Below are 24,406 nucleotides of genomic sequence, written 5' to 3'. Positions count from 1 at the left end.
CTGCTTTGACCCAGCTGCTTCCTTCTTTCTGGAGCCATTAATAGGTGTCCTTAGCTTTTCCCCAGGTGCATATTGGACACCTTCTGATCTGGGGGACTCATCTTTCGGTGTCACATTATTTTTTGCCTTTTTTATACAGTTCATGGGGTTCTCACGGCAAGTAATCTGGACTGGTTTGCCATTCCCTCCTCCAGTGGATCGCATTTTGTCAGAACTCGCCCCTATGACCTGTCCATCTTCAGTGGCCCTGCACAGCATGGCTCATCCCTTCACTGAGTTACACAAGCTCCTTCGCCGGAACAAGACAGAGATCCATGAACGGGTACAGATCCTTAAGGGAAGTGCATTTGGGGAGATTCTTTTATACTGAATCACTTTTTGGTATAATTTTTTTTTTTTTTGCTTATATTCATCCTAATAAAGTAACTTTGAGGAGCTACATACCCTGCTGTGACTTTTCAAGTAAGCACCTAACTTCTTCTATTGTAAATTTAAATAATTATAAAATACCTAATTTTTGTCATATTATAAATGCTGATGTTTAAATGTAAAACTGATAGCTCTAAATAATATAAATTGTAAATAACTTAGTGCTTTTATACCGACTGTCATCCTTTTAAAAGTATAGATGAGCAAGCCCTTCTTTCACAGTATTTCCTTGATATCATATTTCTATTTAATTTCTTCTGTAGAATTTTGTCTTGTCTTAGTTATTTGCTTATTCAACTATCATACTTCTATGTAGCATTGATTTGTTTTTCTGTCACCATAAGGCCAAAAATATAAACATTTTTCTCCTGGGTCGAGTTATCATTACAGTTCTTATTAGTACATAACTCAAAGATGATACTTTTGATAAATATTAAACATAAAAAGTAAAATTTCTCTTGAAATGGATGAAGTAGGGATTTGTGGTTATTTGATTAAAGCAATTATCTAATTGTTGCTTTAGTTTGTTCCACTATTGTAAAGCTTTTGATTTAAAATATAATAATAGCTTAGCAAAGTGCTAACATCTTAAGAATTTTCTCTAGGCAAATATACACAAATATCGAGCACCTAAAGGATGCTTCTCATGACCCCTGCCAGTTACTGCTTTGCCTTATTCTGACATCTAAATGCATAGCTTTCTTGAGTAGCTGGTTTGTTTGTTTAATGCACGTATACATATATTATATGATTCTACAAAGAGAGGGAATTACATAATATGTATTCTTTTTGTCTCACTTTTTTTTCCTCAGTATCATGTTGAGAGAGTCATCCATATTTTGGAGTGTGGTTATAGATTTTTTTCCCTGCTTATTACTACTATAAAGCGTTTCATTGTGTGAACATGCCACAATTTGTCCATTTTATTGTTGTTGAACATGATAGCAGTAAGGTCCTATGGACTGTCATATATATGATATGGGGTGACGATCTGTGTGCATTTTTGTTGGGTTTATAACTGGAGAGGGATTGCTGGGTCCCTGGGTGTGCATATATTCAGCTTTCGTAGATGTGGTCAAATAGTTTCTCAAAGTGTACTGATTCCCTTGAGGGTTTTACATCCTAGAGCAATATCCTAAATAAGAAGAATGAGGAAGAAGCTTCTCCTTTGTTTGTTTTTTGGTAAAGTGAGATGAAAGCCTTGTGTCTGTGTGTGTGTGTGTGTGTGTGTGAGACAGGGAGGGAGAGGAGGAGGAAAAAGAACAAGAAGAAACTTAGCCTCAGATCAATTTTTAGGATCTGGAAATTCATTCTTCCAAAGTTTTCCATGTTGTTTAATTGTATGCATTCCCAGTTTGAAGACTGCTGCTCTATAAAGGAGAGAAGGTCACTCTGTCCTTTGAGTCCCACCTCCTCATCTTTATTCAAGCCCAAAGGAAAAGAAGTGTTAATATGAACTAGACAGTGGTTGAGGATAACATGCATCAGTCAGCCACTGCTACATAACAAACCACCCCAAAACCTAGTGGCTTAAAAGAACAAGCATTTGTATAACGCACAAATCTCTGTGCCAGCTGGAGTCTGACTGATCTGGGATAGCCGTGTGCATCCGTCTGTGGGTCAACTGTGGCTGCACTGGATTTGCTGATCTTAGCTGGGCTGTCGTGTCTCTGGGACCTTCACTGGGATGAACTGGCTGAGTCAGGTCTGCTCTGCATTGATTTCTGACCCTTCAGCAGACCTGGCCCGGCCTGTTCATGCGGCAGTCATACTGGTTCAAGAGAGCGGACGGATAGCGTGCAAAGCTTTTCAGGCGCGGAACTGGCCCATAATCAGTCCTACTGCATCCTTTGGCCAAAGCGTGTGGTATACTAGCCCAGACTCAAGGAGAGAGGAAATAGATTTCATCTCCTCATAGGAGGAACTGCGAAATCATGTTGTGAAGGGTGTTGACACAGGTAGGCGGGAAGGCCTGTGACTGACCATGGTTGGCAGTCTATCTTAATTGCTTATGCAGAGGGGCCAAAGAGCTGTCGCAGGTGCGTGGTTATTTAAGTGATCCCACGAAATCTGATCCCAGTTTGTCATCTCTCCCCTCGGCCTCTTCTTTCCAGATTCTCTCCCTCTTCTCCCTGCAGAGACGTTCTTTGCCTCCTATGTGGTCACTTGGACCCTTTGGTTGTTTTGGCTGGGGAAGGGCAGGAGTGGGCCTGGGAGCTAAGGCCTTGGCCAGTTCTGCATCTTTCTGTGAAATAATCAGTGACGTGTGTGTGTGTGTGAGACACAGAGGGAGGTGTCCATACTGTTAAAGCCTGGGACATTGAGACATTCAGGCTGATCTGACTTAAAGGAGCTTCCCAGTGGTCCAGCCTGGGGTCCACATAGGGTGTGGGGCCAGAGCCCAGCTACTAGCCAAGTTTTCCTTTCCTTTTCTGTGCATAGATGCCTAGGCTATTTAGAGTTTCCTGAGTTCTCTGACTCAGTATGATTTAATGCCTCTTAGTAGTGTCCATGATTGCTATTTAAGCTCTTTACTGTTTCTTAAGTAATTTCCAGGGCACTAGTTCAGTTGGTTTTTCTACAGCCCCCTGTGAGATAGCTTAGGCAGACATCATCCCAGTGTTGCTAGTAACACAGTATTGCTAATAGCCGAGGTTCAGAGAGGTCAGGAAACTTGGTCATAGTTACGCAGCTCGGAAGCTGAGGAGCCAGGTGAGTCAGAGGCCTTTTGACTCTAAATCCCATAGCTTTATTTAAGGCCTCTCTGTGAGGCCTATGCTGTAACAGGAGATGCCTGTTTTCATCACAGAACATCCCCAAGTGTCCCTGTTGGAGACAAAGTCCCGGGTGCCTGGCTTGTTCTTCTGTTTCTGATAGTCATCAGTATGGGGGTGGGGGAAGAGATTAGACCTCCAGTTTCTGGAGCTGATAGACCAGCCCCCTGACCCCTGGATGGGTGGCCACTAGCTGGTCCACGTCTCTCTGCAAGTAAAGCCGTCTCCCCTTAGCCTCAGTTTCCCTTTCCTCAGTTGCCTGTTAGCAACTGTGATCTGAAAATATTAAATGGAAAATTCAAGAAATGAGTGATTCTTAAGTTTTACATTGCATGCCGTGCGGAGTTAGAGTGGTGACATCTCCTGCCGTCATGCTCCATCCCACCCGGAACATGGATCCTCCCTTCGCAGAGCTTGTCCCTACGAATCGCTTAGTATGGGTCTGGTCCCCAGGTCAGCTCTCTCTCTGTTGTTCCAGTGCTCTGTTCAAGTAACCCTCCTTTTACTTGATACCGGCCCTGAAGAGCAAGAGTAGTGATGCTGGCAATTTAGCTATGCCAAGGAGAAGGCAGTAAGTGCTTTAAGTGTAAAGGTGAAAGGTTTTGACTTAATAGGGAAAGAAAAAAATCATATGCTGAGATGCTAAGAGCATCTTAGAATGTAAGATCTATCTTCTTACATTATAAGTAAGAATGAATCTTCCACATGTGAAATTATGGAGAAGGAAAAAGAAATTTATGCTAGTTTTACTATTGTACCACAGACTACAGAAGTTATGGTTACAGTACAATACAGATGCTTAGTTAAGATGGGGAAAGCATTAAATTTTACAATAAGATATTTTGAGAGAGAGAGAGACCATATGCACATAACTTTTATTGCAGTGAGTGAACATGAAAGTCACTCAGTCGTGTCCAACTCTTTGCGACCCATGGACTATACAGTCCATGGAACTCTCCAGGCCAGAACACTGGAGTGGGTAGCCTTTCCCGTCTCCAGGGGATCTTCCCAGCCCAGGGATCGAATCCAGGTCTCCCACATTGCAGGCCGATTCTTTACCAGCTGAGCCACAAGGGGAAGCCCTTTATTACAGTATACTGTTACAATTGCTATATTTTATTATCGATTGTTGTTTATCTCTTACTGTAAATTAAGTGCCTCCTTTGTAAATTTAACTTTATCATAGGTGTGTATGCATAGGGGAAAAGAACATCTATGAGGTTTAGTACTGTCTGCAGTTTTGGGCATCCACCGGGGTCTTGGAACATGTCTCCTGCGTGTAAGGAGGGACTGCTCTAGTTTCATCCTGACCTGCGCAGGTGGTGAAGGACTCTGGCTCTCCTGACCCCAGCCCTCAGGGTGTTGGTTTTGCCTCTTTCTGGCTTACTCAGGCATTGCACTAGCTTGCCCTTTGCTTCTCATCATCCTTGCTCAGGCCAAGAAAGCAAGAGGGAAAAGATGGTTTTCTTTGGGCGTGCTGTCTGGATTACCAAAAAAACCAAACAATCTCAGGAATGGCTATTGGAAGAGCCTGTGATCATGATGTATTATGTTGTGCGGTGCTAGAAATGCAGCAGAAGGCAGCAGTGTGGGCTGGTTGTGGCTCTTTTCTTTGCAGTAAATGATCAGAAAATGGAATCCATCTGGGTGAACTTTCCCTGGCCTCAGGAATTCTGTCGGGCACTGTGGTCCTCTCCTTGGAGTGTAACTAAAGCAGTCAAGTATTCCTCTGAATACTCAGTAAACGAGAATGAAAACTATGAAGAAAAACTTGTCACTGTCTTAAAGATAGAAAAAAAACAGAGTCCTGTTTGGGGTGCACCTGTGTGGTTCCACACAGGATTATGGGAGAGTTAGAGCTTCCTGCCGACAGGCATTTGAGTCTTATCTGGACCATTTTCCTCTGCGGTGACCCTGTGATGGATTCCTGCAGCCTGCCAGCTGCCCCTCACCCCCCAGCCGTATTTCCTGCTGCTGTAGAGTATTCTTTACAAGGGAACCTACTTAGAAGAGCATGGCAAAGGGGGTGCTATGGATTGAATTGTACCTCCAAAAAGATATGTATATGGAAGTCCACATCCCATGGCGTTGCTGATACAAGAAGCAGAAGGTAGAGATAGCTGGTCTGGAAGCCTACATCTCCCTCCATCAGGCTGGTGGATCGAGGCTTCCAGGGCAGGCGGGCAGGGCCGATGCTCCGCTCAGGAGCTGCCTGGCATCCAGCCAGCCCCAGGCTCGAAGCCTCCGTCCCCTGGTGCCAGCCCAGCAGCATGACCGCAGTGCCTCTCTGCTCCCCGCTGTTCTCCTCTGGGTATTGTCACACTCCAGCTGCTGCCAGCTCTTGCCCAGAGAAGGAGGCAGCTGCTAATTTTAGCCCTATTTAGGTCTCTCGGCAGCGTGTCTCAGGACTTTTATTTATTTTTCTGGTGGCATTTTCGTGTGACCTTGGAGAGGAAAAAAAAAAAACCAAAACAAAACTGAGAAGATTATCCGTAAAATAAAAGGGAAATTGAATATTCTGTTTTAAATGGTGATTGTGTTCCTTTGCTGTTAGAAAGGGCTTCCCAGGTGGTACTAATGGTCAAGACCCCGCCTGCCAATGCAGGAGATGTAGCGATGTGGGTTTGATCCCTGGTTTGGGAAGATGCCCTGGAGGAGGGCATGGCAACCCACTCCAGTATTCTTGTCTGGAGAATTCCATGAACAGAGGAGCCTGGCGGGCTACAGCCCATGGGGTCACAAAGAGTTGGTCTGAAGTGGCTTAACACACATGCACGCTGTTGAAAGACTTGCAGGGGCCAAGGGTATATACCAAAGGGGGTTACCTATAACTTACTCTGGCCTTTAGGGGGAGCAGAAAGCGAGTAACTGAGGGCTGAGCTAGGGGACATAATGCTCTTCCCAGAGATGATTAGGAAGATGTCTCTGGCTTGCTTGGAGGTGGCCAGACCACCTGGTTTATGACATGAAAACTTGGGATTTTGCTTGATAATCCGGATTTACTGTTCTGCAACGTTTGTCTACACAGTGGGTGAATGGAAACACTCTCACTTGTCTTGGTTCCAAGTTGGGTTTCCTATTATAGAGAAGGATTTTGAGCACATTTGTTGTGTGTATCCTGAGGGCTGTCAGTCACAGAAGACCAAAAAGATGTCAGATAATGTAATGAGTGGAATTACTTGGCCGACTTTCAAATGACAGATACAGACAAATGGTCGTCACACAGACCTGTCTTTAGAGCCATGTCTTTGCTCGGAAAGTCATTGTTTGCCGAGCTAGAAGAAACCAGATAACTTATAATAAAATGGTTTTCTGTTTCAGTTTTATCCTTCTGTTTGTGTCCACAGTTACCTGTCACTTTCTCATTTTTGAGGCTTGCCTCTAGATTACTTTTCTCACTTCATGGCTGTCTCAACAAGGTGGCCGGAGGGGTTGGGTCCTACTTTTTGCCTTGCAGTAAAAAAAAAATGCTACCCTGGGGAGGAGCTTACTAAACAAAGCAAAAGTGCATGGTAAGAAAATAAGACATATGAAAACGGTCTCTGTCTATTTGATTCAGGAAAAAGAGGCACAGTGGTCAGATGAGTCTGAATAAGGCTAAAATCATTTTTATTTTTTAAATTAAAATATTTTTTTTATTTTGGCTGTGCCTGGTCTTAGATGTAGCACATGGGATCTTTCATTGCATCATCCATGCCCTCAGTTGCAGCATGTGGGTTCTAGAGATCCAACACAGGCCCCCTGCACTGGGAGCATGGAATCTTAACCACTGGACCAGCAGGGAAGTCCCTCGGCTAAGGTATTTTTTCTTCTTCTTTTTTTTTTTTTTTTTTTTTTTACAGAGAAAATTACTTTAAGGAAAGGGCCTTCCTGTATTCCTGCTGGCCATTGTGCTGGATGCTTGGGATACAGTGAAAACCAAATATGGCAAAATATTTCACAGTGCTCTGGGACATAGTGCTTAGGGACACAGTGCTTTGGAGACAGAGAGGCGAATGGTTAACTTTATCTTCTGGGTGAGAAATTCACTATGGAGGAGGTGACAGAGGTGGGCTTAACGGATGAGTAAGTATCAGACTTGGGGGATGGGCACAGCTTACCCAAGGGCATGAAAGCATAATATTGCACATCCAGGAAACTGCAAGCATCTTAGGATCACAGCAGGAGAAGATGAGAAGCTTGACGTCAGGAAATAGGCTGATTGCACCAGGAAACGCCAGAAAGGTAACCGGAAAGCAAGGTAGTGAAGGCCACGCCTGCCATGCCGTGGAGCGTGGCTTCAACCATAATAGGTTGAAAATAGGGTTGGGTCCCAGGCAGACTTTGGCAAGAGAGTGGCACAGATCTCGTTTTTGAAAGATTGTAGAAGTAACATGGAGACCGATCTGAAGGAAAGCAGTACTAGGAACAGGAAGGCCAGCCACGTGTGGAATGACAAGGGCTCCTGGTGTCAGAGGACAGGAGAGACGGAAGAAGGGACCTTCAGAATTCTCCCACAGCAGATTTTAGGGGGTCACTAAGTCTTCATGTTTGTGAGTTTAATGTTTTGGCCCCTGAGTCAAGGGCAGAAATATTTGAGGTTTATCCACTGTTTTTGTAGCTCCTGCTTGTTCTAAGTGAAAGCCGTTCAGTCGTGTCTGACTCTTTGTGACCCCGTGGGCTATACAGTCCGTGGAATTCTCCAGGTCAGGATACCAGAGTGGGGAGCCTTTCCCTTCTCCAGGGGATCTTCCCAACCCAGGGATTGAAGCCAGGTCTCCCACATTGCAGGAGGATTCTCTACCAGCTGAGCCACCAGGGAAGCCCTTTCGTAGTTCACATAGATTCATTTCTGAATTTTGGAGCAAGAATGGCCAGTACACCTCTTCCCTCTGTTTCCTTACCTTTGCCTCTGAAGTAATATTGGTAAAATTATTAACATTGTTCTGCTACCATGGCCCCTTTTTCTTCTTTCAAAAATATTTTGGTGGCTATCTACATGCTACAGAATGTAGTTGGATTCTTACCTCATCCCATATATAAAAAATAACTCAAAGTGCATCAAAGACCTAAATTGTAAGAGCAAAAACTATAAAGCTTTTGCAAGAAAGTATAGGGATCAATCTTTGTGACCTTGGATTAGACAATGGTTTCTCTGATAAGACACCAAAAACAAGCAACAGAAGAAACAAATAGATCAATTGGACATCATCAAAATAAAAAGTTTTTGTGGTTGAAAGAACATCAAGAAAGTGAAAATGCAACCGAAATACAAGAAACATTTGCAAGCCATATATCTGGTAAAGAATTTGTGTCAAGAATATATAAAGAATTATTATAGCTCAATAATAAAATGACGCATAGCAATTTAAAATTGGCAAAGGTGATTAGGCATTTATCCAAAGAAGATATTCAAATATCCAACAAGCACATGACAAGATATTCAAAATCATTAACCAACAGGAAAACGCAAATTAAAATCACAATGAGATACCACTAAGATGGCTGTAATAACAGATAAAAAACGGAAAATAAGTGTTGGAGAGGATGTAGAAATAAGCAAACCCTCATACACTGTCTGTGGGAATATAAAGTAGAAAACAAATGCTCTGGAGTATAGTCTGGCAGTTCTTCTAAAAGTTCAGCATGGGACTTGCCTCGTGGTCCAGCAGTTAAGATTATGTGCTGCTACTGCAGGGGGTGTGGGTTCAATCCCTAGTTGGGGAACTAAGAGCCTACATACCACACAGTGCAGCCAAAAAATAAAAATGAGTAAAATTTTTAAAAATAATAAGTAGGACTTAAAAAAAGTTAAACATAGAATAACCATATGGCTCAGCAATTTAATCCTAGGTATATACCCACACCAAAAACTTTGTATATGAATGTTCATAGCAAATTATCGATAATAGCCAAAAAAGTAAAAACAGCCCATATGTCTTTTGATGAATAGATAAATAAGATATGGTATATCCATGCAATGGAGGACTTCACAGGTGACTCAGTGGTAAAGAATCTGCCTGCCAGTGCAGGAGACATGGGTTCGACCCCTGGGTCAGGAAGATCCCCTAGAGAAGGGAATGGCAACCCACTCCAATATTCTTGCCTGGAGAATCCCATGGACAGAGAAGCCTGGTGGGCTGTGGTCCATGGGGTCACAAAGAGTCAGATATGACTTAGTGATTAAATAACAGTAGCCATACAGTGGAATATTATTCAGCAATAAAAAGGAATGGAATACTGATTCATACTATGACATAGGTGAATCTTGAAAACTTTATTATACGTGAAAGAAGCCAGTCATTAAGACCACATATTGTATGATTTCATTTATATGAAATGTTCAGCATAAGCAAATCTATGGAGACAAAAATATATTAGGGCTAGGAGGAATGGGAGTTTGGAGGGTGATGGCTAATGAGCTTGGGGTTCTTTTTGTGGGGTGATAAAATGTTCTGTAATTGATCGTGGTGATTCCTATTAGTATATGAACAGCCACTGAATTATACACACACACACACACACACACACACACATTGCATGGGTGAATTGTGTGGTATTTCAATTATGTCCCAATAAGCCTGTTAAAAATAGTTTAGAGATAAAAGATAGTTGGTCTGACATGGTTCTCCTATCTTTTCCTCCAGACATCTGTCCTTCCACTCATCCAGCTAACCTCTGTCTGTCCACCCTTTCTTTATCAGTCCATGTATTTACCTTTCTACCTTTTCTTCCTCCTCTTAGCCCACCCTATCTGATTTTCTCCTTCCTTGCTCCCTCTATAAATCCAAAAAAATAAAAAAGATTCATTGGTCATCTGCTCAAGTCTAGGAATCATTCTCGACCCTGACTCTCATCATGTTAGTTTGGTATTTCTGGTGTCCTTATGCTGTGCAACTGCCTAGCATAAGGTGACTTTTCCAGGCTCTCCAGAGGAAATAACTCTTTATCAATCCATCTGGCAAACAGATGGATGCATGGATGGAGGGAGAGTGTGGAGATTGGTATGTAGCCAGGGACACGTTGAAATGGTAGGAAACGTGGGTCACATCTCACCTTCTGATAAGTCCTCAGACTGGTGTGTAGGAGATTTTCTGGTTTTGTTTATGTGCTGTGACAACTCAGTGTTAAATATATATGACATTCTCTCCTGCCTCCTGTCTCTGGCTCAGTGCAGGTTTGATGCCTGGTTGCCGCACTTCTCATTATTAACACAGCGCTGAGTGATTTCAAGGTTGACCTGGTCTAACACAGCTTTTTAATGAGATTGCTCCAGTTGTGTCATCGTTTGTCAGTGTGACGTCAGCCTTTGTCTTCCCAACTTCCCAACAAACACAGTTGTTTCAGAACATCATTGCCCGTCAGAACCACACGACAAGCTTATTATGCATGACCCCGAGATTCTGTAAGAGATTCTGATTCAGTAGGCCTAGGGTAGCACCCCAAATAGGTATTTTAATGAACACTCCTAATGATTCTAGTTGAAATGCTCTTTATGTCACCCTTAAAATACTGTCATAATTTGACTTGTTAATACCCGCATTGGTGAGCAACATGGGAAATTTCTAGTTGCCCTTCCACTGTCCTTGTCAAGCCTGGAAGAGATGTACTATGGCTAAGAAGCAGCAAGCATTTTCTAAGCGTGACGCTCTCCCACTGAGTTTAGTGGGTAGAATTATAGTGAGCGTGGAGATTCTGGAAGGAGATAAGAACCCAGCAGCTCTAGGAGACATTCACATATCCAGTGATGTGGATAATCCAAACGAATGTATTGAAATAATCAGCATCTGTATTTCGAGGCATATTTTTTAGATATCAGACTTTTGTACCCTCTTCAGTTTGCTTGATTTAATAGGAAAAACAAGCAGATCAGTCCTGGGTGTTCACTGGAGGGACTGATGCTGAAGCTGAAACTTCAGTACTTTGGCCATCTGATGCGAAGAGCTGACTCATTTGAAAAGACCCTGATGCTGGGAAAGATTGAGGGCAGCAGGAGAAGGGGATGATAGAGGATGAGATGGTTGGATGGCATCACCGACTCAATGGACACAGGTTTGGGTAGACTCCGGCAGTTGGTGGTGGACAGGGAGGCCTGGCATGCTGTGTTCATGGGGTCGCAAAGAGTTGAACACGACTGAGCAACTGAACTGAACTTCAATTTTCTTGATTTGATAGGAAAAACAAACTCGAAATTTAGGAGACAGGATGGTAGGGGGCACCTTAGGAAGAGAATGGACTGGGGTCAGGGGGAATGGAATGGGGGCAATGTTAGCTGTAATGAAAACTTTTCTCTCTGAACACAGATAACTGAGTATTGACTCCAACATGGTGGGCATGAAGCTTTACAGTGCTTCTAGATCTGCACATCTCTCCAAATGCACTGTGGACATGTGTTTTCCTGATGAAGACATTAATCCATCACAGCATCAGATCCCTCACTACCATCACCATCAAAATGCCTTTGTGAAACCCCTCATTACATATGAGGCTGTATTAAAAATCAAGGTTAATGCCAGCCACCCTTGTTATTTGGAATTTTGATGTCCACAACATCACTGATGTACACCAACAAGGAAAGAGGAGGCTTAAGCTAAATTTCAGTTAAACACAAGAAAGAAAATACTGTACTGAGATCTTATGTGGATATATCTCTTTACATTTTGCAAAGCACTGCCATTTGCATTGTGGTCCTGTAATATAGATTGAACAGAATTATTATACTTATTCAGTGACTGAGAAAACGAAAACTTAGATGAAGTAACTTGCCAAACCCAATGAGCCTAGGAAATGGCAGAGCTGAGACTTGAACCCATGTCATCTAGCTCCTTCTTCTCTGCTACTTTCACATCACATTGCTAAGAACATGCTGATGTTTCTGCTAAAGTATCTGTCTGGAGTTGATAATTGAGGAATCCTACTTTGTTATTCTTCGGGGCATGAGTATAAACCACCGAACACTGCATGAAAAGAACTATATAAATGTGACATGAGTATCAATGAATACTGTACCCTAGTGTGTTTTTTGAGGAAATGGATGTCTATCCAATGGGGCAGGTAATTTCAGTACTTATCCTAAAAGCCCATGAAGCCTTCCTAAAAGTGGTAGATTTTTTTTCCAATTTATAAAGTTTTCTTGAGCGTTTATTTAAAACTATAATGTTCGTAAATTAAAGTGCATGAATCTTAAGCATACACTTAAGCAGGATGAATTTTTATAAGCTGAACATATCTGTTGAGCCAGTACCTCGTGCTCTAGAGGTTTCTCCTTGTGATTCCCCCTAGTCACAAGCCGCCCTGGGGTAAACAGCATCCGGATGTGTAATGTCGCTGATTAATTTTGCTTGTGTTTGACCCTTATTTAAGTAGAAGAATAAAATACCATCAGTTCTGCTATAATGCTTGTTTTGGGAATGCAAATTTCCATCCGGACTGATACATTAGGGAACAATTTGAGCATAATGCAATTTAGTGTTTGCTTATGCACAGCGTTGTCCTCAAGAAACTCTAGGTGAATGCCGCAAACTGCACCCAGCTGAGCTGAGCCCAGTAGGGATACACAACACGCACACACCTCAGAGCTCTGCCAGCCACCTCAGTTCATGTAGCTTGTTACGAGCCACGCCCAGCTCCCCTGTCTACTGCTACAACACTCCATCCAGTGTCAGATGACCCTCCTTCCCCCACTTGGTGATAACTTGCAAGCTGCAACCCCTCTGACACCTACTTCCATAAGCAAGCTTCAGGTCTTTGTAAACCTGCAGTACTGCTTGTTTTAGCATCTGTGCGCGTGTGTGCGTGCGTGTGTGCTCGGTCAGTCTGTCGTGTCTGACTCTTTGCAACCCCACGGACTGTAGCCCGCCAGTCTCCTCTGTCCATGGGGTTTCCCAGGCTAGAACACTGGGGTGGGTTGCCATTTCCTACTCCAAGGGATCTTCCCGACCCAGGGATCAACACATTTCTTAACCATTTTACATGTGTAAAACCATGCTACCACTTTGATTAAATGTCTGTGTTATTTTTGTCTTTTGTGTGTTACTGGCAAGGCTTTTGAGTGTTTTGTTTTTTTCCTTAGGCCCAATGGTGTTAACTGCATGATTTTGCATAATGTGGTGATTTTTAGGACCACATACATCATGTTTTAACAGATCTGACTGCATTTCTCTTTTGTGTCTTCTTTTAACATTATATTTGAGAGATTCATTAATATCATTATGTATAGCAATAGTTTTTTCACTTTCATTGATGTATAATATTTCATTGTATGAATATACCACAATTCATGTATCTGCTCATGTGGTATCCTGTTGATGGAGTTTTAAGATTGTTTTTAGTTTGAGACTATTACAAATAATGTTACTGTGAAAAATCTTGTACAGATCTTTTTACTACGCATATGTACATATTTCTATTGAGTAGGAACCCAGGAGTGAAACTGCTGGGTCTTAGGATATGCTTATGATCAGTTTCATTAGAAGTCACCAGTTTTCTAATGTTGTTGTACCAATTTATTCTTTAGCGAATATACACAAGTGATTCTAGTGATTCTATATCCTCTTCAGAACTTGGAGTTGTCCTTCTTGTTGATTTTAGCTCTTCTACTATGTGTGTGTTACGTGTGTGTGTGTTATTTCATTGCGAAAGTACTTGCATTTTCCTGATGACTAAAGTGTAAGTATCTTTGCATATGTTTACTGACCACTTGTATATTCTCTTTTGTGAAATGCCATTAGAAATCTTTGGCTATTTAAAAAAAAATGGAGTCAGTTTCCTTTTTCCCCTTGATTTGTAAGCATTCTTTAAATGCTCCAGGTTGAGAGTCTCTTGTTGGTTTTATGTATTGCAAATATGTTCTCCCCATCTATAGCTTTCATATTTTACCCTTTTAATGATGTTTTCTGATGAACAGAAGTTTTAAGTTTTCGTTTTAAGTCCTGTTTACCAGTCTTTTCCTTCATTGTTAGTGGTTTCTGCGTCCTCGTTTAGAAATGTTTGTTTACCTAAAGATCATTTAAGGTATCACTTTATATTGTCTTCTAGAACTTGTACTTTTTTACTTTTCCTATTTAGATCTCCATTTAGAATTTTTGTGTATGATATGAGATAGGGATGCATTTTTTTTTTTTTCTGTGTGAATATCTAATTGACCCAGCAACACTGGTGGAAAAGATCATTTCCCCAGTGATGTGCAGCACAGTCTTTGTCATAAATCAGATGTCCAATGGTTTGTTTGTTTCTTGGGCCAAGACTGTAATGTCTTACTTAACAAAGTTTTCTAAGTCTTGTTGCTGATAATGTAATTTTAGTAAGTAGCAGAAGACAGAGGCAGTAAGTAAGTTTATGTGGTCATTGAAGAACATCAGTTCTCCATTTACTCTTACTAAATATATTGATTTTTATTGCAAAGACACTTACAAGCAGCTGGACTTGAAGGCTTGTCTGTGAGAACTCCTGAGAATGAGAAGACTGTCCACGTTATTATATGAAATCAGAAAAGATTACCCTCACACTCCCTGGTCTGAGCCTCTTGTGCTGGCAGAGTAAGTTCATTTTTTCCAGTTTCTCAAGGATGTTCATGCCACTGCATGCCCTAATCCAGTCCTTTCAGGCCTAATCAGCAGGCTATGAACTCACCTCCAAGCCCCAGGATTAGAAGTCAAAACAAAAACCCATTAAGACAAGGCACTGAATCTTAACTTTTTTTACTTTCATGAAAATGATTGTATCTCTGGGAAGTAAAGTATGTTCCTTTTGGAAATATATTGTTATTGCAATGAGGAAAATTTAAAAGTTGCAAAAAAAAGAAAAATTACCTATAAACTCATTGTTGTTGAGTTGGTAAGTCGTGTCCAACTCTTTGGGACCCCGTGAACTGCAACACACCAGGCTTCCCTGTCCTTCACTATCTCCCTGAGTTTGCTCAAACCCATGTCCATTGAGTCGGTGATGCCATCCAACCATCTCATCCTCTGTCATCCCCTTCTCCTCTTTCCCTCAGTCATTCCCAGCTTCAGGGTCTTTTCCAATGAGTTGGCTTTTCACATCAGGTGGCCAAAGTATCGGAGCTTCAGCATCAGTCCTTCCAAGGAATATTCAGGGTTGATTTCCTTTAGGATTGACTGGTTGGGTCTCCTTGCAGTCAAACTCTCAGGAGTCTTCTCGAACCGCCACAGTTCCAAAGCATCAATTCTTCAGCGCTCAGCCTTCTTTATGGTCCAACTCTCACATCCATACATGACTACTGGAAAAACCATAGCTGCGACTAAATGGACCTTTATCAGCAAAGTGATGTCTCTGCTTTTTAATATGCTGTCTAGATTTGTTATAGCTTTTCTTCCAAGGAGCAAGCATCTTTTAATTTCATGGCTGCAGTCACCATCCAACAATGATGTTGGAGCCCAAGAGAATGAAATCTGAAAATTTCCACTAGCCCAGAAATGATCATTGTTAACATTTTGTCTTTGCTCACAGATCTTGCAGAAATTCACCACTTATCTTCTATTTATGAGCTTTTTATACTATTAACCATGGAGTATAAAAATTAGTATAAGCCAAAATCCTAGATATTTTATATAAAACATCTGCTAATTTATATTTAAAATATTCTTGAGGAATTAAAGGGTAATTGATACTATATAAAGGTAATTGGGTCATCATTGTGAAAGCAAAAAACGAAAGCATCCCCAGTTGTCCCAATCTTGAGTAAAATTACATGCTCAAATCGTCAAAGAAGGAAAAAAGTGAAAGTAACAGGTGATTTTTTTCTCTAGCTTATTATCAGTAGGTCCCTAGAACTGATGTGACAGAGTACCACACACAGGTTGGCTTAAACAACAGAATTTATTCTCTCACAGTTCTCAGAGCCAGAAGTCTGAAATGAGGGTGTCAGCTGGACCATGCTCCTCTGAGACCCAGGGGAGAATCCTTCCTCCTCTGTTTCTGGTGGTGGCTGGCAATCCCTGGTGTCCCCTGGCTGGAAGTGCATCATGGCAATCTCTGTGTCTGTCAGCACACGGCAGGCTCCCTGACTGTCCATCTGTCTTGGTGTCTCTTTTTCTTTTTATAAGAACATCAACCATACTGGATTTAGGGCCCACTCCAGTTTTAACTATGACCTCGTCTTAACTTGATTACAAGTTGACTTGGATTACTCTGCAAAGACTGCAGTTCTAAATAAGGCCATATTCTGAGACAGTGGGGATTAAGACTTAAACGTGTCTTTTGGAGGGCTACAGTTCAACCTATAGCACCAGTTCCTGTCCTCACCCACCCCACCGGGTATGCGGTGTACTTTGTCTTGCCTGGACTCCTACCTGTCACTGTGACCAGCAGAGATGCTTCAGGCAAATATGTTCTGTGATACTTCTTGGGGGCGTCACCCTCTGCACAGCCCCTTTCACCACCACCAACCTTACATTCCCTTCTACTTAACTTTTCTCACCTCTTATCCCAGTTGTTTGTTGTTCATTCTCTAAGTCATGTCTGACTCTTTGTGACCCCAGGGACTGCAGCATACTAGCCTTCCCTATCCTTCACTGTCTCTTGGAATTTGCTCAGACTCATGTCTGTTTGAGTTGATGATGCCATCCAACCAGCGCATCCTCTGTCCCCACTTTCTCTTCCTGCCTTCAATCTTTCCCAGCATCAGGATCTTTTCCAATGAGTTAGTTTTTCCCATCAGGTAGCCAAAGTATTGGAGCTTCAGCATCAATCCTTCCAATGAATATTCAGGATTGATTTCCTTCAGAATTGACTGGTTTGACCTCCGTGCTGTCCAAAGAGTCTGGTAAATAGTTTCAGGAACCTTTACCAGAGCTGGTGGACTCACTCTGGTTTTTATAAGAACACAAATTAAAGGTAGAGATAGTATTCTGTAAAGGAAACAGATTTTTCTTCCCTCAATTTTCCAGATTGAGATTCAGAAACAATTATTGAGCATCTGTTATATGCAGGCACTGGACCAGTTTGCTTTGATATGTGTGACATCATTTATTGTAAATGTTATACAACTTTTACTGATGAGAGAGTTTAAGGAGGTTGAGTCACACAGTAGGTAAATTTCAAAGTAGGGTTTTAAATTCCTAAATGACAGGTTGAAGGTAGGAAGATTGAAATAAATATTCTGGCTCCATTTTTGGTGTTTAACTGCTGACAAACTTTAAACCCCACCCTCCTTCATCCCCTTGTGTCCCATCTCTGGGCAAACCGACAAGATAACAGACTCTCCTTCCCTGGGTGCTGGCAGCAAGTTCAAACCGTGTAAACCCAGCCCTATCCACCCAACCCCTGCCCCAGCCGTGTGCGTGCGTGCTGAGTCACTCAGTCGTGTCTGACTCTTGAGACACTATGGACTGTAGCCCACCAGGCTCCTCTGTCCATGAGATTCTCCAGGCAAGAATACTGGAGTGGGTGGCCATGCCCTCCTCCAGGGGAATCTTCCTGACCCAAGGATTGAACCTATGTTTCTTATGTCTTCTGCACTGGCAGGCAGGTTCTTTACTGCTAGCACCACCTGGGAGGCCCAATGGAAACCAAAGCCATTTGTCCTTCCCTTTGTTTCGGCAATTGCAGAATGGCTAGGGCGCCTGCTCTCCCCCAGAAATCCTCATTGTGTGATTAGTAAAACTCTTCTTAGCTTCTTGGTGCATGTGTGGCATCAACATTTCTCAGCCCCTGAACCACTTTTGTAGAGGGTTGATGGTGCTCTGTGGGGTAACCACCGATAAAACTATTCAAGCAAATTGCATGCTACTGTGCTGACCCGCAGGGGACGGTCATGAATACATAGTCAGCATACGTTTGGCTGAGGAGATTTGAAGCTGTGCATTTGAGACTCAGACCCTTTCTCCCCTGGCTGTCTACTTGGTGGGGGTGGGGAAAATGTTCCCCCAGTTGTTTTTTTCTGCTGTCATTTCACCCCTCTGGGTCCATTACTCATCGATAAAGGTCTTCAGTTTTGCCCTCAATATCCATTCTGCTTATTCAGTGCTATCAGGTTATTATCCCAAGCCCCTCAATCCATATGCATTATGTGTAAAGCCCCGCAAGCTGATTGATATGCATACCACCATATGCATTCATTCTCCAGCAGTTTTTTTTTTCTCCAAGGGAGAATATATTTGTTCTATAGAGAAATTAGTGGCTGTATGTATTGCACGTGTCTTAATACAAAATGCAGGATTAATTGTTAAATTGCACAGAGGTTTGAAAGTGCATTATGCAAAATGCAAAAACTGGTTGTAATATAAATGTTTAAATTAACATGCCTGCATGCAGAAATGTTCAGGGAATTTGTAGTTCAATTAAAATGACACCAGAATTGAGCCTTTTAAAAACAAGACTATTCCCAGCATAATGATTTTATAATTTATTCAGACTCAGGCATCTACCACCATTGACTTTTGGGTTAAATAACCCAGTTGGGGTATACGAAAACAGCTTCCAGTAATACAGATCCTTGGAATAAGCCCAACTGTATCATCTTGGCCTCAGCCATGTAAATAATTGAGGCGTGTACAAGGGATATTTAGCATATCTTTGGCTATACATTCAACTCTAGTACATAGTACATGAGGATTATCCTTAGACACCTGGCTGTCTTCAGATAGCATTTGAATCCCATTCTGGGTGGCTTCTGATCACCCAGCATCCACAGGCATCCCTTTTTCCCCATGACTAAATGGTCTTAGGAATGCAAACTCATTTCCAGGAGTCTAAGCATAGCATGATTAGAAAGGGGTTCACAAAACAAGCCTTGAATACATATCAGCTCCCAAAGAGTAACCAAGATAGGTCTGTGTTGGTCAGACCGAGGCAGCTCCAGCACAGTGCCGGCCACACTGAATCCAGCAGTGATTGGTGTCCCTGGAGGCAGACCCTGTCATGGCTGTGGCAGACCTTTCTGTACAAAGATGACCCTCAGACCATGGGATGCAGGAAGTGCAGTATTTTTCCGTTTATGAGGCTGGGCTGCTTGGAGCCATCCGCACAGCTCACGCTGTGCCTGAAATTGTCTCAGGCAGTGGCTGCGTGGAGGTCAGTGACATGTAGATGTCAACAAGCTTGTCTGGCTTATGGGAAACGGGAAGGTAGCACGTTGGCAGGCTGGGCGCGGGGATCCAGGTTGGTGCCCCAGAAATCGTGCTGTTGACAAACAGCAGTGCTGATGGGATGACAGGTTTAAATAGCAGCAGCAAGTTTGGGATTAGAAACAACAAAATAGTAAAATGTTTATGCAGGCAGAGTACGTTCTGGATTTGTGGCTCCATATCTCTCCAAGCCAGAAAGGGGCTTGTTCAATGGCAAGTTTTAGGCATAAGGAAACCTGTTTGAACTTAAAGGTTTTGAGATATGCAAGTACATCCTTGCCAGAATTTTGCTGTCTTCAGGCATCCTGCTGAATGAATGGAGATTCATCATGATTTTGTGAGTATGATTCTGGTTTCAAAGAATACAGGCAGTGCAGAGAAGTTCGTATAAATAGCTAACATGAGGTGGAGGTCAGGATTCCTGAGTCCCAGGGCAGGGCTCTTTTCTGGGGCTGAGAGTTCTGGCTCCTGAAACTGGCCCATCCACGGCGGTAGGTAATATTACTCCTTTCTGCTTTGTGGCTCCTCATCCTAGAGAGAGAACGGAAGTAGAGAGGACATTTTAAAATTTATTTTTAAAGATTCTGTTAAACAGGTGCATTCTTGGATCTAACAAAGGGGAGAGCACAGTCGGATTATTTTTTCTTAAAAGGACAAAGATAATACAAAGGCTTTTTGTTTGTACCTTTGGGATTTAGCCAGGTGTGAACACATTTAAGGGGATTCAGCTACAGCTCTCTTCAGAATGTTTGGAAGTTTTTGGAAAAAGGGTTATTTTGTATTTGAAAGCTAGTTGATTTACAGAATTGTGTTAGTTTCAGGTATTCAAAAAAGTGACTCAGTTTTGTATATATGTATTTTTTACAGATTATTTACAGTCATCAGTGTGGGTGACTGCAAGATATTGAATGTAGTTCCCTATGCTATACCGTAAATCCTTGTTGCTTATCCATTTTATGTATAATAGTTTGTATCTGTTAATCCTCAACTCCTAATTTATTCCCTTCACCTCCCCTTCCCCTTTAGTAACCATAAGTTTTCTCCATCTGTGAATCTCTGTTTTGTATATAGATTCATTTGTATTATTTTTTAGATTCCACATCTAAATGATACTGCTTCCCTTATGGCTCAGCTGGTTAAAGAATCCACCTGTAATGTGGGAGATATGGCTTCAATCCCTGGGTTGGGAAGATCCCGTGTTGAAGGGAAAGGCTACCTACTCCAGTATTCTGGCCTGGAGAATTCCATGGACAATATGGTCCATGGTGTCACAAAGGGTTGGACATGACTGAGCGACATGCACTTTCACTTTCTAAATGATATTATGCGATATTTGTTTTTCTTTGTGTGACTTTTCATTTAGTGTGATATTCCCTAGGTCCATCCATGTTGCTGAAAATGGCAATATTTCATTCTTTTTATGGCATCACTTCATGGGAAGTAGATGGGGAAACAGTGGAAACAATGGCAGACTTTATTTTGGGGGGCTCCAAAATCACTGCAGATGGTGATTGCAGCCATGAAATTAAAAGACGCTTACTCCTTGGAAGGAAAGCTATGGCCAACGTAGACAGCATATTAAAGAGCAGAGACATTACTTTGCCAACAAAGGTCCGTCTAGTCAAGGCTATGGTTTTTCCAGTGGTCATGTATGGATGTGAGAGTTGGACCATAAAGAAAGCTGAGCGCCGAAAAATTGATGCTTTTGAACTGTGGTGTTGGAGAAGACTCTTGAGAGTCCCTTGGACTGCAAGGAGATCCAACCAGGCCATCCTAAGGGAGATCAGTCCTGGGTGTTCACTGGAAGGACTGACGCTGAAGCTGAAACTCCAATACTTTGGCCACCTCATGCAAAGAGTTGACTCGTTGGAAAAGACCCTGATGCTGGGAGGGATTGGGGGCAGGAGGAGAAGGGGACAAGGAGAAGAAGAGGATGAGATGGCTGGATGGCATCACCGACTCGATGGGCATGGGTTTGGGTAAACTCCGGGAGTTGGTGATGGACAGGGAGGCCTGGTGTGCTGTGATTCATGGCGTCGCAAAGAGTCAGACACGACTGAGCGACTGAACTGAACTGAATATTCCATTATATATATCACATTATAAAGATAACTATATACACACACACACATGTATATGTATAAAATGTGGCACATATATATGTGATATATATATGTACACATGTGAGATGTGATTTATATATCACATATCCTTAAAGGGTTGTTGGGCGCTTGGGCTGTTTACATGTGCCGGCTATTGAAAATAGTCCAGCTATGAACATTGGGGTGCACGTATCTTTTCAAATTAGAGCTTTTGTCTTTTTCACACATATGCCTAGCAGTGGGATTCCTGGTTACATGGCAGCTCTAATTTTAGTTTTTTAAGGAACCTCCCTGCTATTTTCCATAGTGGCTGTACCAGTTTACATTCCCACCAACAGTGTAGGGGAGGGTTCCCTTTTCTCTAAACCCGCTCCAGCATTTATTATTTGTAGGAATTTTGATGATAGCCATTCTGACAGGTGTGAGGTGATCCTATGATGTGGTATTTAAAAAACTTTTTTATTTAAGTATAGTTGATTTACAGTGTTGTTGTTAGCTTCTGGTAAATAGCAAACTGATTCAGTTGTTCTTTTTCATATTCTTTTCCGTTATGGTTTATTACAGAATAATGAATATAGTTCCTTGTGCTCTTCTGTAGAACCTTGTTTATCTATTTCATAAAGAGTAGTTTGTATCTGCTAATCCCAAACTCCTAATTTACCCCTCACCCAGCTGCTTTCTCCTTTGGTAATCATAGGTTTGTTCTCTATCCCTGTGAGTCTGTTTCTGTTTTGTAAAGAAGCTCATTTGTTTCATATTTTAGGTTCCACATATAAGTGATATCATATGATAATTACCTTCCTCTGACTTAAATCTCACTTAGAGTGATAATCTCCAGGTCCATCCGTGTTGCTGCCAGTGGTATTATTTCATTGTTTTGTGTGGTATTCCATTGTGTATGTGTGAGCATGTCACATCTTTTTTATCCATTCCTCTGTAGATGGACATGCAGGTTGCTTCCATGTGCTGGCTATTGTGAGTAGTGCTGCGTGAACATGCGTGCACGCTCAGTCACGTCTGATTCTCTGTGACCCCATGGACTGTAGTCTGCCAGTCTTCTTCTCCGGGGGGTCTTCCCAACCCAGAGACCAAACCTGGGTCTCCTGCACTGCAGGCAGTCTTTACCGCCTGGGCCCCTGCTCTCCGCAGTGGTTGCATTAGCATTTTCACTAACAGTGTAGACGAGTTCTCTTTTCTCCATACTCTCTCCAGCATTATTATGTGTGGACTTTTTAGTGATGGTCACTCTGATGGGTGTGGGGGGATAGCTCATTGTAGTTTTGATTTGCATTTCTCGGCGTTGATATTCTTGATGTTGAACATCTTTTTATGTACCTATTGACCATCTGTATGCCTTCTTTGAAGAAATGTCTGTTTAGGTCTTCTGTCCATTTTTAGATTGGGCTGCTTAGTTTTTGATATTTGAACTGTATGTATATCTTGGATGTTACTAAACCCTTGTCCATTGTATCATTTTCAAATATTTCCTCCCATTCCAAAGGTGGTCTTTTCGTTTTGTTCATGGTTTCCTGTCAGGGAATGTTTGACGGGAGGATTCCTATGTGCTGTCTCTCATGAGTCCTTTGTCCCTCTTCAAGCGGAACAGCACGCTGCTCCCAGGGACTGAGGTCCTTGTGTGAGGCAAGCATGAGTCTCCTTTAGTAAACATTCTCCTTAGGACAAAACTGCTTAGTCTTGCTCCCCTTTCTTGAGATATGGATTGTGCCCTGACCTTGTGACTAACATTACCCCTTGTTCCCTTGGTAACGGTTGCTGTACATTTGGTTTTCTGATCTCTATCATTCCCAAAAGAAGTTTCTTGTACTGTAGCCTATATATACTCATAGAAAAATCATTAAAGCACCTTTGCTCCATCAGAGCTTAGGTCCCCGGGTCTTTTTTGTCTCTCTCTCTCTTTCTCCCTCTCTCTTTCTCTCTTTCACTTTCTTATCGCCGACTCCGTACCACCAGGTTCCGGTCCATTAAAGGACCCCGACAGTTTCCTTTGCTGTGAAAAACTTAAGCTTGATTAGTTCCCATTTGTTTACTTTTGCTTTTATTTCTGGACAAAAGGCATTTTGATCTCTTTCTAGATCAACTGGATATCCCTGTATAGCTACTAATTTAGACAAGATAAGCTGTCAAACCCTTCCCTCTTTAGTAAGGTGATGAAGAAGATAGGGAGTGAACTGGAGGTATGTGGTCACTAGGTAGGCCTGTGCTTTATTAACTTATTTGCTTCATAGCACACTCCTTCTCTAGTTGGTCCAGGTAGGCCAAAATTATTTTTTTTAAACAACAACAACAAAAAATTCTCATATTATACATGTAGAAGGAGAAAAAAGATAATTCACTATAAGAAATATTACTGATTAAATGTTGTGTTGACAACAAAGGAAACTATAAGCAAGGTGAAGAGACAGCCCTCAGAATGGGAGAAAATAATAGCAAATGAAGCAACAGACAAAGGATTAATCTCAAAAATATACAAGCAACACCTGCAGTTCAATTCCAGAAAAATAAACGACCCAATCAAAAAATGGGCCAAAGAACTAAGCAGACATTTCTGCAAAGAAGACATACAGATGGCTAACAAACACATGAAAAGATGCTCAACATCACTCATTATCAGAGAAATGCAAATCAAAACCACAATGAGGTACCATTACACACCAGTCAGGATGGCTGCTATCCAAAAGTCTACAAGCAATAAATGCTGGAGAGGGTGTGGAGAAAAGGGAACCCTCTTACACTATGGAGAACAGTGTGGAGATTCCTTAAAAAACTGGAAATAGAACTGCCATATGACCCAGCAATCCCACTCCTGGGCATACACACTGAGGAAACCAGATCTGAAAGAGACACGTGCACCCCAATATTCATCGCAGCACTGTTTATAATAGCCAGGACATGGAAGCAACCTAGATGCCCATCAGCAGACGAATGGATAAGGAAGCTGTGGTACATATACACTATGGAATGTTACTCAGCCATTAAAAAGAATTCATTTGAATCAGTTCTAATGAGATGGATGAAA

The 24,406-nt window shown here is 42.0% G+C and overlaps 1 protein-coding gene across 7 annotated transcripts in view; it reads left to right on the top strand.

Moving 5' to 3' along the window:
- The window catches only part of HHAT (hedgehog acyltransferase), a 344,241-nt gene that overhangs the window by 293,661 nt on the left and 26,174 nt on the right, over positions 1 to 24,406 (top strand). For 3 of the 7 annotated variants that reach the window (XM_065936270.1, XM_065936272.1, XM_065936269.1), the window contains one exon: positions 140 to 361. The exons of the other annotated variants lie outside the window; for them this stretch is intronic. In XM_065936270.1, the coding sequence (XP_065792342.1) occupies positions 140 to 276 (137 nt within the window). In that variant the 3' untranslated portion in view covers positions 277 to 361. Of the gene's footprint in view, positions 1 to 139; positions 362 to 24,406 lie in introns of those variants that run through there. 7 annotated transcript variants of the gene reach the window in all.

The sequence above is a fragment of the Muntiacus reevesi genome, chromosome 5 (genome assembly GCF_963930625.1).
Source record: "Muntiacus reevesi chromosome 5, mMunRee1.1, whole genome shotgun sequence".
Classification (NCBI taxonomy): Eukaryota; Metazoa; Chordata; class Mammalia; order Artiodactyla; family Cervidae; genus Muntiacus; species Muntiacus reevesi.
The sequence above is the reverse complement of the archived record's forward strand: the minus strand, read 5'-3'. Positions and strand labels throughout refer to the sequence as shown.